General features: G+C 43.6%; 1 protein-coding gene across 1 annotated transcript in view; it reads right to left on the bottom strand.

Annotated features, from left to right (window-relative positions):
* The window catches only part of PRR19 (proline rich 19), a 45426-nt gene that overhangs the window by 27486 nt on the left and 3918 nt on the right, over nucleotides 1-14022 (bottom strand). The window contains exon 2 of the mRNA XM_073602037.1: nucleotides 5681-6636. Within this exon, the coding sequence (XP_073458138.1) occupies nucleotides 5681-6608 (928 nt within the window). The 5' untranslated portion in view covers nucleotides 6609-6636. The remainder of the gene's footprint in view (nucleotides 1-5680; nucleotides 6637-14022) is intronic.

Here is a 14022-nt window from a genome sequence, read left to right as displayed (position 1 = left end):
CATCCTGCATTTTCGGTACCAAAAGTTCCATTCGGTGCACCCCTACAAAAAATGAATAAATAATAATGATAACAACAATAATACTAATACATTATTAATATTATTATTATTAATAATATAATATTTTTTTTTTTGTTAGAGTTTGGGTGTTTATTTATTATTATTAATAATATTTTTTTTTTTTAAGGTTAAGGGTTAATTATTATTTATTTATGTATTATTACATATTATTAATTTATTTCATTAATTTTTTTTATATTTATGACGATTTTTAGTTATTTGTTTATTTATTTTACATTTTTTATTCATATATTATTACTAATTTTTTTTTTTTTTAATTTGAGCAAAAAATTGCGCAAAAACACGTTGCAAAACGTGCACAAATGTCGTGTTTCCAGTAATTTCTATGGGAATTTAAAGCGCGTACATCTGCCCAATTTGAGCTACAAAAAAAGCCCCAGAACTTTTTTGAGCTTCGGCGTTTGCCTTCAGGTGACTTGGAGTGGAGATGTGAACCAACTCCATAAAGATTTTTTTTTCTCCTCCAGCATTTTGGAGCTACAAAACATTGAGGTGTGAATGGGGCCCTAAGGGGTCGAGGAAGGGGTCTTTTGCAGAGATCCTGTCTCTTTGCCTTATATGGGAACGGTGACAGGGCCTCTTTAGGTGCACCTGTTGCTTTCCTTGTGCCCTGCACTTTAAAATCCGAGTCCACTTTATTCTGCACACAGTGTGGTACAAAAAGGGTTACAGTTACCCCAATTTCAGCAAGATTTTAGGTAAAGGGCTCTAAGAACCGAGTCACGATTGCCTGAGAACAGCTTTCATTTCTTTCCTCTCTCAGCAGGCCTTCTCACATAACATGAGACACGAGCCACTTCTCTGCCAGCCCTTCATACCCAGCTGGCACTTTGTTACCAGGATTAGACCCTTTGGAAGAAACGATTATATATCGTGATCTGACGACGTGCACTTGTGGTTCGGATTTGTAGTCAACATCAGGTCCTTCTATACAACAGAATTTTTACAGTTTAACCCCTTCATGCCTAAGCCTTTTTCTGGCACTTGTTGCTTACAAGTTAAAATTTGTATTTTTTGCTAGAAAATTATCTAGAACCTCCAAACATTATATATATATTTTTTAGCAGAGACCCTAGCCGCTTGCTGACCAGCCGCTGTCATTATACTGCAGCAGGTCGGCACGTTCCGGCCGCCTCCTTTAAGCGGGATAGCAGGCGCGTGCACATGCCCGCTGCACTGCGGGGGTGCCGACGCTCGTGGCCGACGCTCGCGATGACCGCTGGCCACGAGCGATCGCGGGCACGAGAGGCAGAACAGGCACGTGTGTGTAAACACACAAATCCCTGTTCTGTGAGGAGAGACAGATTGTGAGTTCCTAATAGCTAGGAACCACAATCAGTCATCCCTTCTAGTCAGTCCCCTCCCCCTACAGTTAGAACACACAGTCAGGGAACACAATTAACCCTTGATCGCCCCCTAGTATTAACCTCTTCCCTGCCAGTGACATTTATACAGTAATCAGTGCATTTTTATAGCACTGATCGCTGTATAATTGTCAATCGTCCCAATAATGTGTCAAAAGTGTCCGATGTGTCCGCCATAATGTCACAGTCATGATAAAAATCACAGATTGCCGCCATTACTAGTAAAAAAAAAAAAAAAAAACAATAATAAAAATGCCCTATTTTGTAGACGCTATAACTTTTGCGCAAACCAATCAATATACGCTTGTTGCGAATTTTATTACCAAAAATATGTAGAAGAATACATATCGGCCTGAACTGAGAAAGAAAAATAGCTTTTTTTTTAAAATTGGGGATATTTATTATAGCAAAAAGTACTAAATATTATGTCTTTTTCAAAATTGTCGCTCTTTTTTTGTTTATAGCACAAAAAATAAAAACCGCAGAAGTGATCAAATACCACCAAAAGAAAGCTCTATTTGTGGGAAAAAAAGGACGTCAATTTTGTTTGGGTACAGCGTCGCACAAACACGCAATTGTCAGTTAAAGCGACGCAGTGCCATATCGCAAAAAATGGCCTGGTCATTGAGCAGCCAAATCTTCCAGGGCTGAAGTGGCTAGAGAATAACATGACGATCGTTGCAATATTTTATGTCACACTGTATTCAAGCAGCGGCCTTTCAAATGCAATTTTTTTCGAAGTAATACACTTTCATAAATAAAAAAAAAACAAAATAAACCCAGTAAAGTTAGCCCAATTTTTGTGTATAATGTGAAAGATGATGTTACTCTGAGAAAATAGATACCTAACATGTCATGCTATAAAATTGCGCACGCTTGTGGAATGGCGACAAACTATGGTACTTAAAAATCTCCATAGGCAACGCTTTAAAAATGTCTACAGGTTAGCTTTTTAGAGATCCAGAGGCAGTATTGCGCTAGAATTATTGCTCTCGCTCTAACGATCGTGGCGATACCTCACATGTGTGGTTTGAACACTGTTTACATTTGTGGGTGCGACTTGCATATATGTTTGCTTTTGCGCACGAGCTTGGAGGGATGGGGTGCTTTAAAAAATGTTTTTTTCTTATTTATTTTATTCTATTTTTACACTATCCCTTTAATTTTTTTTTAATCACTTTTTTTTGCTGTAAACATCCTTTGTGACAGTAATAAGCAGTGACAGGTACTCTTTATGGAGAGATCTGGGGTCTTTAAGACCCCAAATCTCTCCTTTGCACTTAAAAGCATTCAAAACGCCAAGTTTGGCTATTTTGAATATTGTCATTTTTTTAAAAGTCTGGCTCCTTTAAGTCTTCGATGGGCTTAGTCGAAATACACCAGGCATGTCTTTTGGCATTTGATTTCTTTCAATTCCTCCCAATGATACCAACGATGGGGCACAATTCCTCCCAATAAAACCAATGATGGGGCACAATTCTTCCCAATGACACCAAGGATGGGGCACATTAAGTCCCAATGACACCAACAATGGGGCCCAATAACACCAAGGATGGGGCACAATTCCTCCCAGTGACAACAATGGGGCAAAATTCCTCCCAATGATACCAACGATGGGGCACAATTCCTCCCAACAAAACCAATGATGGGGCACAATTTCTCCCAATGACACCAACTATAGGGCCCAATAACACCAATGATCAGGAACAATTCCTCCCAATGACACCAAGGATGGGGCACATTTCCTCCCAATGACACCAACAATGGGGACCAATAACACCAAGGATGGGGCACAATTCCTCCCAGTGATAACAACAATGGGGCAAAATTCCTCCCAATGATACCAACGATGGGGCACAATTCCTCCCAATAAAACCAATGATGGGGCACAATTTCTCCCAATGACACCAACTATAGGGCCCAATAACACCAATGATCAGGAACAATTCCTCCCAATGACACCAAGGATGGGGCACATTTCCTCCCAATGACACCAACAATGGGGACCAATAACACTAAGGATGGGGCACAATTCCTCCCAGTGACACCAAAGATAGGGCACAATTACCCCCACTGAAACAAACAAGGGGGCATTATTTTTCTACTCCCAATGGCCAAAGTCTGGCCCCCTTAAAGTCTGAAGGATAGGAAACTGGCCCTTTGTTAAGAATGTTTGGAGACCCCTGGTTTAGTCTAATAGGGTTTTAGGGTTAGTTTACACCAGCAGCAGGTGTGAGTTGCGGTCCAGCAGGATCTCTGCACTGCTAGTGTGCCAATGTTGGTACATAGCACTGTTCACCAGTTTTTTCTTTTCCATTAACATTATTGAAATTTTACAGAGACAATTCCTTAGTGCAATTTCCGTCGGTGATGTGCGAGGCAGTAGATTGCCATTTCCCTGCTCTACGCTGGAAAAAAGTACTATATGCAGTATTTTTTCAGTGCACACTGCCCGCACACCACCACAACACATTTGCTCTGTCCCAGAAACCCTGCAAGAAAAGATGAAAGTAGGAGGTACCTATGTTAGTCTTCAACTTGACTACCAAGTCCCTGCTGAGTCCCCATTGATCTTCGTCCAAGTGCATTTTCCCTTGTTTTAACTTTTAAAAATGCACGAGAGGCATTACGGAGGCACCAACAGGGTAGGACCCCAGCCCGTACAAGGACCGAATAGGACACAATAGTAATGGCTCTGAACGGTGTTGTAATGTATTGAAGCACTTCCTCCTATCTGCCCTGAATCATAGGTCAGTGAAACACTATATGATATAAAAACTGCCTAATTATACAGTTAGAAAGCTATTAGATCTATGCACAACAGTATTGGATAAAATTGACCAACCAGCATTCTGAAATCGCAATGAGCTTACAGCTGGATATATGCTGAGTCGTTATTATTACATTGCTGGATATGGGACAGTGCCCCATTAATCCCTTGTAAGACATGTGCTAACCAGCTGGGATATTTTTGATTATCAAAACCACTCTGATTGTCCCTTTTTGGAACGGTACCACATCAATGATTAATCTCATATCAGCTGGAACCTCATTATATCTAAGGAAAAATGTAAAGGCTATCTATTTAAGATTGTTCTAGTCCATTGGTCAAGGACACGCTATTCAACTAAACTCAGCGTCAATATCGAATTGCCAGTCAGCAAGTGTTATTCCCTTTGCAATTTCTACTTTGACCAACAGAGTTCCCTTATGATTTAGGGCTATTACCAGTATCGTTATCCCCCGGGGGACATTCACTATGAAACTGCAACACAAAACTTTTTTTGTGGAAATTAGGTATTTTTCCTCTATATGCCGCAAGTGCACTGATGCGATTTGTTGCATGTCAGTTTCATCGTGAATGGTTGGCTGGCGTCCGGACTATCTGTGTTTTGGCTTGTTGATTGTTTTCCTGTGTATTGTCCCTACATGTGTGTCCTTCCTGTTTTGGAATGTTTCCACAACATCATTCTTCTCGAGCAATCCTATCTTTAGAGGAGAACTTTGAGAGCGTACAGTGGTTTAGTTAAGAATATATATATACAGCTCTATATGTATGTTTTTTTTTTTTTTCCTTTTTCCTCTTTTTTTTTTTAATTATTTTTATTAGTATGTAGTTGTTGACCGAGCCTGGGTATGCCCAATAGGCTCTGTTTTGTTTTGTATTTACCTTGAATCTACAATAAAAACAACTTTAAAAAAAAAAAAAAAGAGGAGAACCTTGAGAAGTATGTTGTATGAAACTGTACCTATATTCAAATTCACATTTAAAATTTTTGTAGTCTGTGCCCGCAATGGGACCAATAAACTTTGTAACTTTATAGAACCAATTTAGACCCTGACTTTTTGTTGTAAAAAAGTAGCCACTTGTGGATCCCGGTAGCAATACCAGGGAATTCCTTCCTGTTTTTGTATATTAGAAATAGAACATGTTTCAAATCTGTCCGACGGACTCAATTCCTATCGGGAAAACCGTTCGTCTGCATGCTGGTCCGACGGACCAAATACGACGCAAGGGCAGCTATTGGCTACTGGCTATTGAACTTCCTTTTTTAGTCCCGTCTTACGTCATCACGTTCCAAACAAACAGACTTTCGAACGGACTTAGTCCGTTGGTGTGTGTGCAAGTCCGTTCATCCGGAAGTCCGACGGAACTTCACCGAAAGTCCGTCAGGAAGACCGTCGGACCTAGTCTGCCGGAAAGTCCGGTCGTGTGTACGAGGCATAAGTCTTACCTTCACAGGGGTTGTCCAGCTTTCTCTGCACAGGTAGGATTGACAGGTTGGAACTTGTGCCAGATATCTCCTTCGCCTTTTTCATTACAGACTGGCGAATCTCACTCACCAGGTTGCGACCTGGGAATAGGTTAAGTAGGCTCAGCATATTATTAATGCTCTCAGCCACCTCTTGGACAGGTGCCTCCTGCATTTCTTCAAGAAAAGCGCCACTCCTATCTGAGAATGTGCTCTGCAGTTGGCTGCCACTGCCTTGGATGCACGATGTTAAGCTTTCCTTGTCTACGGCTTGCTGTAAATTGGACTCAGTCTGAGAGCCCTGGGTCTTCATTTCTCCAATTTCTGCTGCTCTAGAGCCCAGCTTGTCTGAGCTTTTCTGGTTTAAAGGAAGTTCCTTTTGATCCTTCACCTCCAGTGAAGGAGTAAGGCCAGCACCAAGCTCCATGTTGCCTACTGGTGTCCTTCTCTCTGACTGATTGGTGGCAGTACCAGTGTCTGTCTCAGCTGCATCTACCTCTGGTGTCTCTCTTACAAGCCTCTTAATGTTGACAGACTTCACCTCATGATCAAATATCCCCTGGTGCTGGGTCAGGCGACCTTGAGTTATAAAGACTTGCTTTGACATCAATGACTTTATTCCTGAAGAGAGAGTTGCTGTTTTTGGACCATGTGAATTAGAAGACCTGTCATGTCTTCGTGGACAGTCCTGAAGCCACCCCTTCTTCTGAAATGTCTCTTTGTGCATCTTAAATTTAATACTGTTGCGTTCTTTCTTGGTCTTCCTTCTTTTTGCTTTTATCACTGTGTTCGTGATGCTTTTGCAGAGCTTTTCCTGATCTTTAGAATTGAGCTTTGACTCTAACCCGGCCAAGCTTGGAATTGGTCTTCTATCCTTTAGTGATGGCAGACAGCTGTTCTCACGATCCATTATGGCAAAGATTGACTAAGGACATCACCTAAGGCCAACAAGTAGGAAATGAAGAGTTACAAGATTAACAGATGACCAACTACACATGCACCCAAAGAATTACGTTTATTGCTGTAAGTTGAAGCAAATGTGCCCTATGTGGTTAAAAGGTTTTGGACTTCTCACCCTCACATCAGTTAATTGACATCCAATTCAAAAACCATGGACATTATTATACAGTGCCTTGAAAAAGTATTCATACCCCTTAAAAATCTCCACATTTTGTCATGTTACAAGCAAAAATGTAAATTTATTTTATTGGGATTTTATGTGATAGACCAACATAAATTGGCACATACTTGTGAAGTGGAAGGAAAATGATAAATGGCTTTCAACATTTTTTACAAATAAATATTTGAAAAGTGTGGCGTGCATTTGTATTCAGCCCCCTTTACTCTGATACCCCTAACTAAAATCTAGTGGAAACAACTGCCTTCAGAAGTCACCTAATTAGTAAACAGAGTCCACCTATGTGAAATTTAATCTCAGTATAAATTAGGGCTGGGAGATTTCCTTTAAAAAAAAAAATCTTCGATTTTCTTAAAAAAAACTCGATTCATATCGAGTTTTTTTTTTTTTTTTTTTTTTAGACACCGCGCCGGTCCTGAGGCGCTGCGGGCATGAGTTTTTAGGCGAGGCCGCGGCTTCAGCCTAGTCTGCAGCGTCCGGCCTCGCGGACTAGGCCGAAGCCGCGGCCTCACCTAAAGGCTCCTGCCCGCAGCTCCTCAGGACCGGCGCGGTGTTAGCGCCGGTCCTGGGGAGCTGCAGGCAGGAGTTTTTAGGCGAGGCCGCGGCTTTGGACTAGTCCGCGGCGTCTGGCCGACGCCGCGGACTAGGCCAAAGCCGCGGCCTCGCGTAAAAACTCATGCCCGCAGCGCCTCAGGACCGGCGCGGTGAAAAAAAAAAATCGATTTGCTTATATTTTGAATCGATTTGACCTCTCAACTCGATTCAAGATTTAAATAGATTTTTTCCCCAGCCCTAGTATAAATACAGCTTTTCTGTGAAGCCATCAGAGGTTTGTTAGACAACCTTAGTGAACAAACAGCATCACAAAGGCCAAGGAACACACCAGACAGGTCAGGGATAAAGTTGGGGAGAAGTTTAATGCAGGCAGGGCTGGACTGGCCATCGGGACTACCGGGAGATTCCCGGTGGGCCGATGGCTCAGTCTGGGCCAGTTTCACTTTCAGCCGCGCATCGATCTACCCGTCAACCGCCGACAGCTGGCGCCTGACGGGTAGATCGAGATTAGCCAGCATGTAGAGTAGCGGCCCCTCCTCTCTTCTCGTCTATACCAATTGGCTTGTACGATCATCTGGTATAGACAAGAAGAGAGGAGGGGCCGCCGGGGAACAGCGTGATGACACGAGAGAGAACTTACTACTACAGAAGCTCCCTGCGCTACTCTGCATGCTGGCTAGTAAGATCCCACAATGTGCCCTGATGATGTGCCCCGATGTGCTATGTGCCCCATCATGTGCCCCGATGTGCTATGTGCCCCATCATGTGCCCCGATGTGCTATGTGCCCCATCATGTTTCCCCCGATGTGCTATGTGCCCCATCATGTGCCCTGATGTGCTATGTGCCCCATCATGTGCCCCGTGCCCTTATGTGCCACATGCCCTAATGTGCCACGTAGCCTGATGTGCCATAATGTGCTATGTGCCCTGATGTGCCACGTGCCCTAATGTGCCATGTAGCCTGATGTGCCCTAATGTGCCCCATAATGTGCCCTGATGTGCCCCATCATGTGCCCTGATGTGCCATGTGCCCCGTGCCCTAATGTGCCATGTGGCCTGATGTGCCCCATGCCCTGATGTGCTATGTGCCCCATGATGTGCCCCATCATGTGCCCTGATGTGCCATGTGCCCCGAGCCCTGATGTGCCATGTGCCCTGATGTGCCCTGATGTACCATGTGGCTTGATGTGCCCCATGCCCTGATGTGCACCATAATGTGCCATGTGCCCCATCATGTGCCCTGATGTGCCATAATGTGCCCTGATGTGCCATAATGTGCCCCGTGTCCTGATGTGCCATGTGGCCTGAAGTGCCCCGTGCCCTGATGTGCCATGTGCCCTGATGTGTCATAATGTGCCCTGATGTGCCATGTGCCCTAATGTGCCATAATGTGCCCTGATGTGCCCCGTGCCCTGACGTGCACCGTGCCCTGATGTGCCCGTGCCCTGATGTGCTATGTGCCCCGATGTGCCCTGATGTGTCACGTGCCCTGATGCGCCCTGATGTGCCTTGTGCCCCGATGTGCTTTGCCCCGATGTCCTGTGCCCTTATGTGCCCTGATGTCCTGTGCCCCGGTGTGCTGTGCCTCAATGTCATGTGCTCTGATGTTCTGTGTCCTGATGTGCTATACCCTGATGTACTGTGCCCTGATGTGTTGTGCCCTATTAGCTGATGTGCTGGGCTCTGTACCCTGATACGTTGTGCCCTGCACGCTGATGTACTGGGCACTGTACCCTGATATGTTGTGCCCTGTACGCTGATGTGCTGGGCACTGTACCCTGATATGTTGTGCCCTGTACGCTGATGTACTGGGCACTGTACCCTGATATGTTGTGCCCTGCACGCTGATGTACTGGGCACTGTACCCTGATATGTTGTGCCCTGTACGCTGATGTGCTGGGCACTGTACCCTGATATGTTGTGCCCTGTACGCTGATGAACTGGGCACTGTACCCTGATATGTTGTGCCCTGTACGCTGATGTGCTGGGCACTGTACCCTGATATGTTGTGCCCTGTACGCTGATGTACTGGGCACTGTACCCTGATATGTTGTGCCCTGTACGCTGATGTGCTGGGCACTGTACCCTGATATGTTGTGCCCTGTACGCTGATGTACTGGGCACTGTACCCTGATATGTTGTGCCCTGTACGCTGATGTATTGGGCACTGTACCCTGATATGTTGTGCCCTGTACGCTGATGTACTGGGCACTGTACCCTAATATGTTGTGCCCTGTACGCTGATGTGCTGGGCACTGTACCCTGATATGATGTGCCCTGTACGCTGATGTACTGGGCACTGTACCCTGATATGTTGTGCCCTGTATGCTCATGTACTGGGCTCTGTACCCTGATGTGCTGTGCCCTGATGTGCCTGGCTCTGTACCCTGATGTGGCCTGATGTACCGTGCCCTGATGTGTTGTGCCCTGGGCCGGTCTGGATGAAGTCCAGGGCCACATTTTTGTCCCAGTCCAGCCCTGAATGCAGGGTTAGGTTAAACTAACAGGCTGGGCAAGGAGAGCATTAATCAGAGAAGCAGCCAAGAGGCCCATGGTAACTCTGGAGGAGCTGCAGAGATCCAAAGCTCAGGTGGGAGAATCTGTCCACAGTTTGCGAGAAGCCATGTGGGGGACACAGCATACATGTGAAAGAAGGTGCTCTGGTCAGAGGAGACCAAAAATAAACTTTTTGGTCTAATAGCAAAAAGCTATGTGTGGCAGAAAACTAACACTACACATCACCCTGAACACACCATCCCCACCGTGAAACATGGTGGTGGCAGCGTTATGTTGTAGGGATGCTTTTCTTCAGCAGGGACAGGGAAGCTGGTTTGAGTTGACGGGAAGATCGATGGAGCCAAATACAGGGCAATCTTAGAAGAAAACCTGTTAGAGTCTACAAAAACTTGAGACTGGGGCGGAGGTTCACCTTCCAGCAGGGCAGCGACCCTAAACATACAGCCAGAGTTACAATGGAATGGTTTAGATCAAAGCATATTCATGTGTTAGAATGGCCCACTCAAACTCCAGACCTAAATCCAATTGAGAATCTGTGCCAAGATTCGAAAATTGCTGTTCACAGACGCTTTCCATCCAATCTGACAGAGGTTGAGCCATTTTGCAAAGAAGAATGGGCAAAAATTACACTCTCTAGATATGCGAAGCTGGTAGAGACATCCCCAAAAAGACTTGCAAATGTAATTGCAGCGAAAGAGGGTAGAGACTGATGTGAATGTACAATGTATATGTAAAGCGCTGCATAAATTGATGGCGCTATATAAGTATCTGAAATAAATAAATAAATAAAGGTGGTTCTACAAAGTATTAACTTGGGGGGGCTGAATACAAATTCACGCATATATAAGATATTTATTTCTAAAACATTTTGAAAACCATTTATCATTTTCCTTCTACTCAAACCCCAATAAAATAAAAATACATTTACGTTTCTGGGTGCAACATAAAAATTTCAAGTGGTATAAATACTTTTTCAAGGAACTGTAGAGCCCTTTTGTTCTATAACATTGTCCACTCTTCTGCAGAGGCTTTCCAAGAAATTATGGAGTATCTGCCCATTCAGATACCTATGTTGGACGATAAGAGCTAGCTCGGAATTGGCATTCCAATTTTTTTCAAAATTCATCCCATAAGAGTTCAGTAAGGTTGAGGTCAGGATTCTGTGTAGTAATATATAAAGTACTAGTGCGCTGCCACCTCTTTCTACAAATAATGTGAAAGGAATACACTGATTAGTCATCTGCTGCTGCCACTTATAACGTGTTCCCTATAATAATTAGAAATATTGTAAATATTGTGTAGCACTGCTGACTTATAAATATTCTAACTCACACGTACTTCTTCAAATGTAATCTAGACCATAATGTATTTATTATAAACCCATAAGGATACTCTGATGCAGTCACTTGATACGTGACTCAACGCCTTAGTGCGGAGCCAAGTGACATTGGCGCCAGGACTGGAAGTGAGACGGGACTGAATCTATCACTCTTGGAGGTGTATCAGTTACATTAGATCCTTATTCATTCCTATTTGAGTGTATATTTTTTAACAAAACTGGCTTTGTTTTTAAAAATACTACACCATTGATTAATCACGTTTATGTGATAGGTTACATTTTTGGGGTTTTATTTGAGATGTGCAAGAGAGATCACACAAACACTTCACATATCGTGATAAAACAGCCATGTTAGTGTCTATGTGGATTTGAACATTCACAGCAGATGTCCGAGACATTTTTTCCATAACAGATGCTTTGGAGACATTCTTTGGACATTTCAGGGAAAATGGTTGGGGAGGGCGCATATAGACTTGTATTCATTTATTCACTATATTACAAAAAAAATTGAGATGCCTGCCTTTACACGCACATGGACTTTAATGGCATCCCAGTCTTAGTCTGTAGGGTTCAATACTGAGCTGGCCCACTCTTCTGGGAAGGCTTTCCACAAGGTTTAGGAGTGTGTCTATGGGAATGTTTGACCATTCTTCCAGAGGTGTATTTGTGAGGTCAGGCACTGATGTTGGACAAGAAGGCCTGACTTGCAGTCTCAGCTCTTATTCATCCTAAAGGTGTTCTATTGGTTTGAGGTCAGGACTCTGTGTAGGCCAGTCAAGTTCCTCCACCCAAAACTCGCTCATCCATGTCTTTATGTACCTTGCTTTGTGCACTGGTGAGCAGTCATGTTGAAACATTAAGGGGCCATCCCCAAACTGTTCCCATGAGCATGAAATTGTCCAAAATGTCTTGGTATGGTTAAGAGTTCCCATCACTGGAACTAAGGGGCCAAGCCTAACTCCTAAAAAACAACCCCACACCATAATCCCCCCACCACCAAATGATTTGGACCAGTGCACAAAGCAAGGTCCATAAAGACATGGATGAGCGAGTTTGGGGTGGAGGAACTTGACTCGCCTGCGCAGAGTCCTGACCTCAACCTGTTAATACACCTTTGATATGAATTCAAGTGGAGACTGAGAGCCAGGCCTTCTTGTCCAACATCACTGCCTGACCTCACAAATGTGCTTTTGGAAGAATGGTCAAACATTCCCATAGACACACTCCTAAACCTTGTGGACAGCCTTCCCAGAAGAGTTGAAGCTGTTATAGTTGCAAGGGGTGGGCAAACTCAATATTGAACCCTACGGACTAAAGGCCCGAACACTCGATTAGAAAACCGGAAGTAAAATTTCGTCCGAGGAGACGATCTGCCGATTTTCCATTAATATGGTGCTTTCGACGTCCGATTCCGAATTTTCGAACGACAAAAACTGGATGTGCAGGCTATAAAATTTTTGTCGTGTGTGAACACAACATCCAATTTTCCTTGAATTAGTAAGGTTTATATCCGAAAAAAATCGTAAGAGCAAGTTTACACATGCTCAGAAAGAAAAGAACACATACAAAACAATTTAACACATTACATCACTCCTGAAGTTGAATTCAGTCGTAGGAGAATTTTCGTATGTTGAGTAACCTCTTCACTTTCGATATGAGACTAGCATGCAACAAAAAACTGACGATAATTTGTCCGATAATATGATAGTGTGTACCCGGCTTTAGACTGGGATATGTAAAGGCCAGGCGTCCCAATACTTTGGGCAATATGTAGGTCCAAGTGTTAAGGTGAGGGCACATCTTCAGCACTGGGGTGAGCCACCATTGTGTCTTGTGCCTTGCAGCACTAGGATTGTGGTTGCACATTTTATGCAGAAAGGTTATGAAGGAAGATGATGTTTTACTGAATATTGGTTCATGAACTTTGATTCACTGATCCTTGATTATTGCACTTTTATTATATTATGTGAATATTTTGTTTATGGGTTTATAAGTACATAATGGTGTGGATACACTATTTTACGATATTTCTAGGATTCTGTGTAGGCCACTCAAGTTCCTCCACACCAAACTCATCAAACCATCATGTCTTTATGGATCTGGCTTTGTACACAGGGGCACCTTCATGATGTAAAAAAAAAGGACCATCACCAAACTGTTAGCACAAGGTTGGAAGTGCACAGTTGTCCAGTTTGTGTGCTTTAGCATTAACAGTACCCTTCATTGGAAACACCTGAACTTGGTACCGTAATTTTGGGGGGTGTCAACAAACGTAAAGGCCATAAAGGCTTTGGTTTCTCTTTAAGGCTTTGGTTTCTCGTAAAGGCTTTTGGCTTTGGTTTCTTCCCCACAGGATGAATAAGAGAAACAAATAGATTTCTCCATCCACACTAGTCTGGATGGAGGAACCTCTCCTGCCGTCCATTGTATTCTGACAGCTGCTGACAACCAGAACGCCTGAAAAGTGCCTGAATCTAATTGTATGCAGTCCCTGTTGAGATGACAAGCCTTTAATTTTTCAAATGAAGTTTGTCGAGCCGACAGGGCCACCCACGGCTTGAATTTAAGCCACTTCAGCAGGAAACCATTAAAGTGGTTCTAAAGCCTAAAGCCTCGTACACACGGTACGATTGTTGGCAGGGGATTGTTTGTTGACAGACTGTTGTCCTAAATTCTTACCGTTAGTACGCTCCTTTTGACAATTGTTGTCTAACTTTCGGCCAACAAATGTTGGATGACAGGCTAGTAAATTTTCAGCGGACAACGGCTCCACGT

The sequence above is a fragment of the Aquarana catesbeiana genome, linkage group LG10 (assembly GCF_042186555.1).
Source record: "Aquarana catesbeiana isolate 2022-GZ linkage group LG10, ASM4218655v1, whole genome shotgun sequence".
NCBI lineage: Eukaryota > Metazoa > Chordata > Amphibia > Anura > Ranidae > Aquarana > Aquarana catesbeiana.
This window is presented reverse-complemented; position numbering and strand designations above follow the sequence as displayed.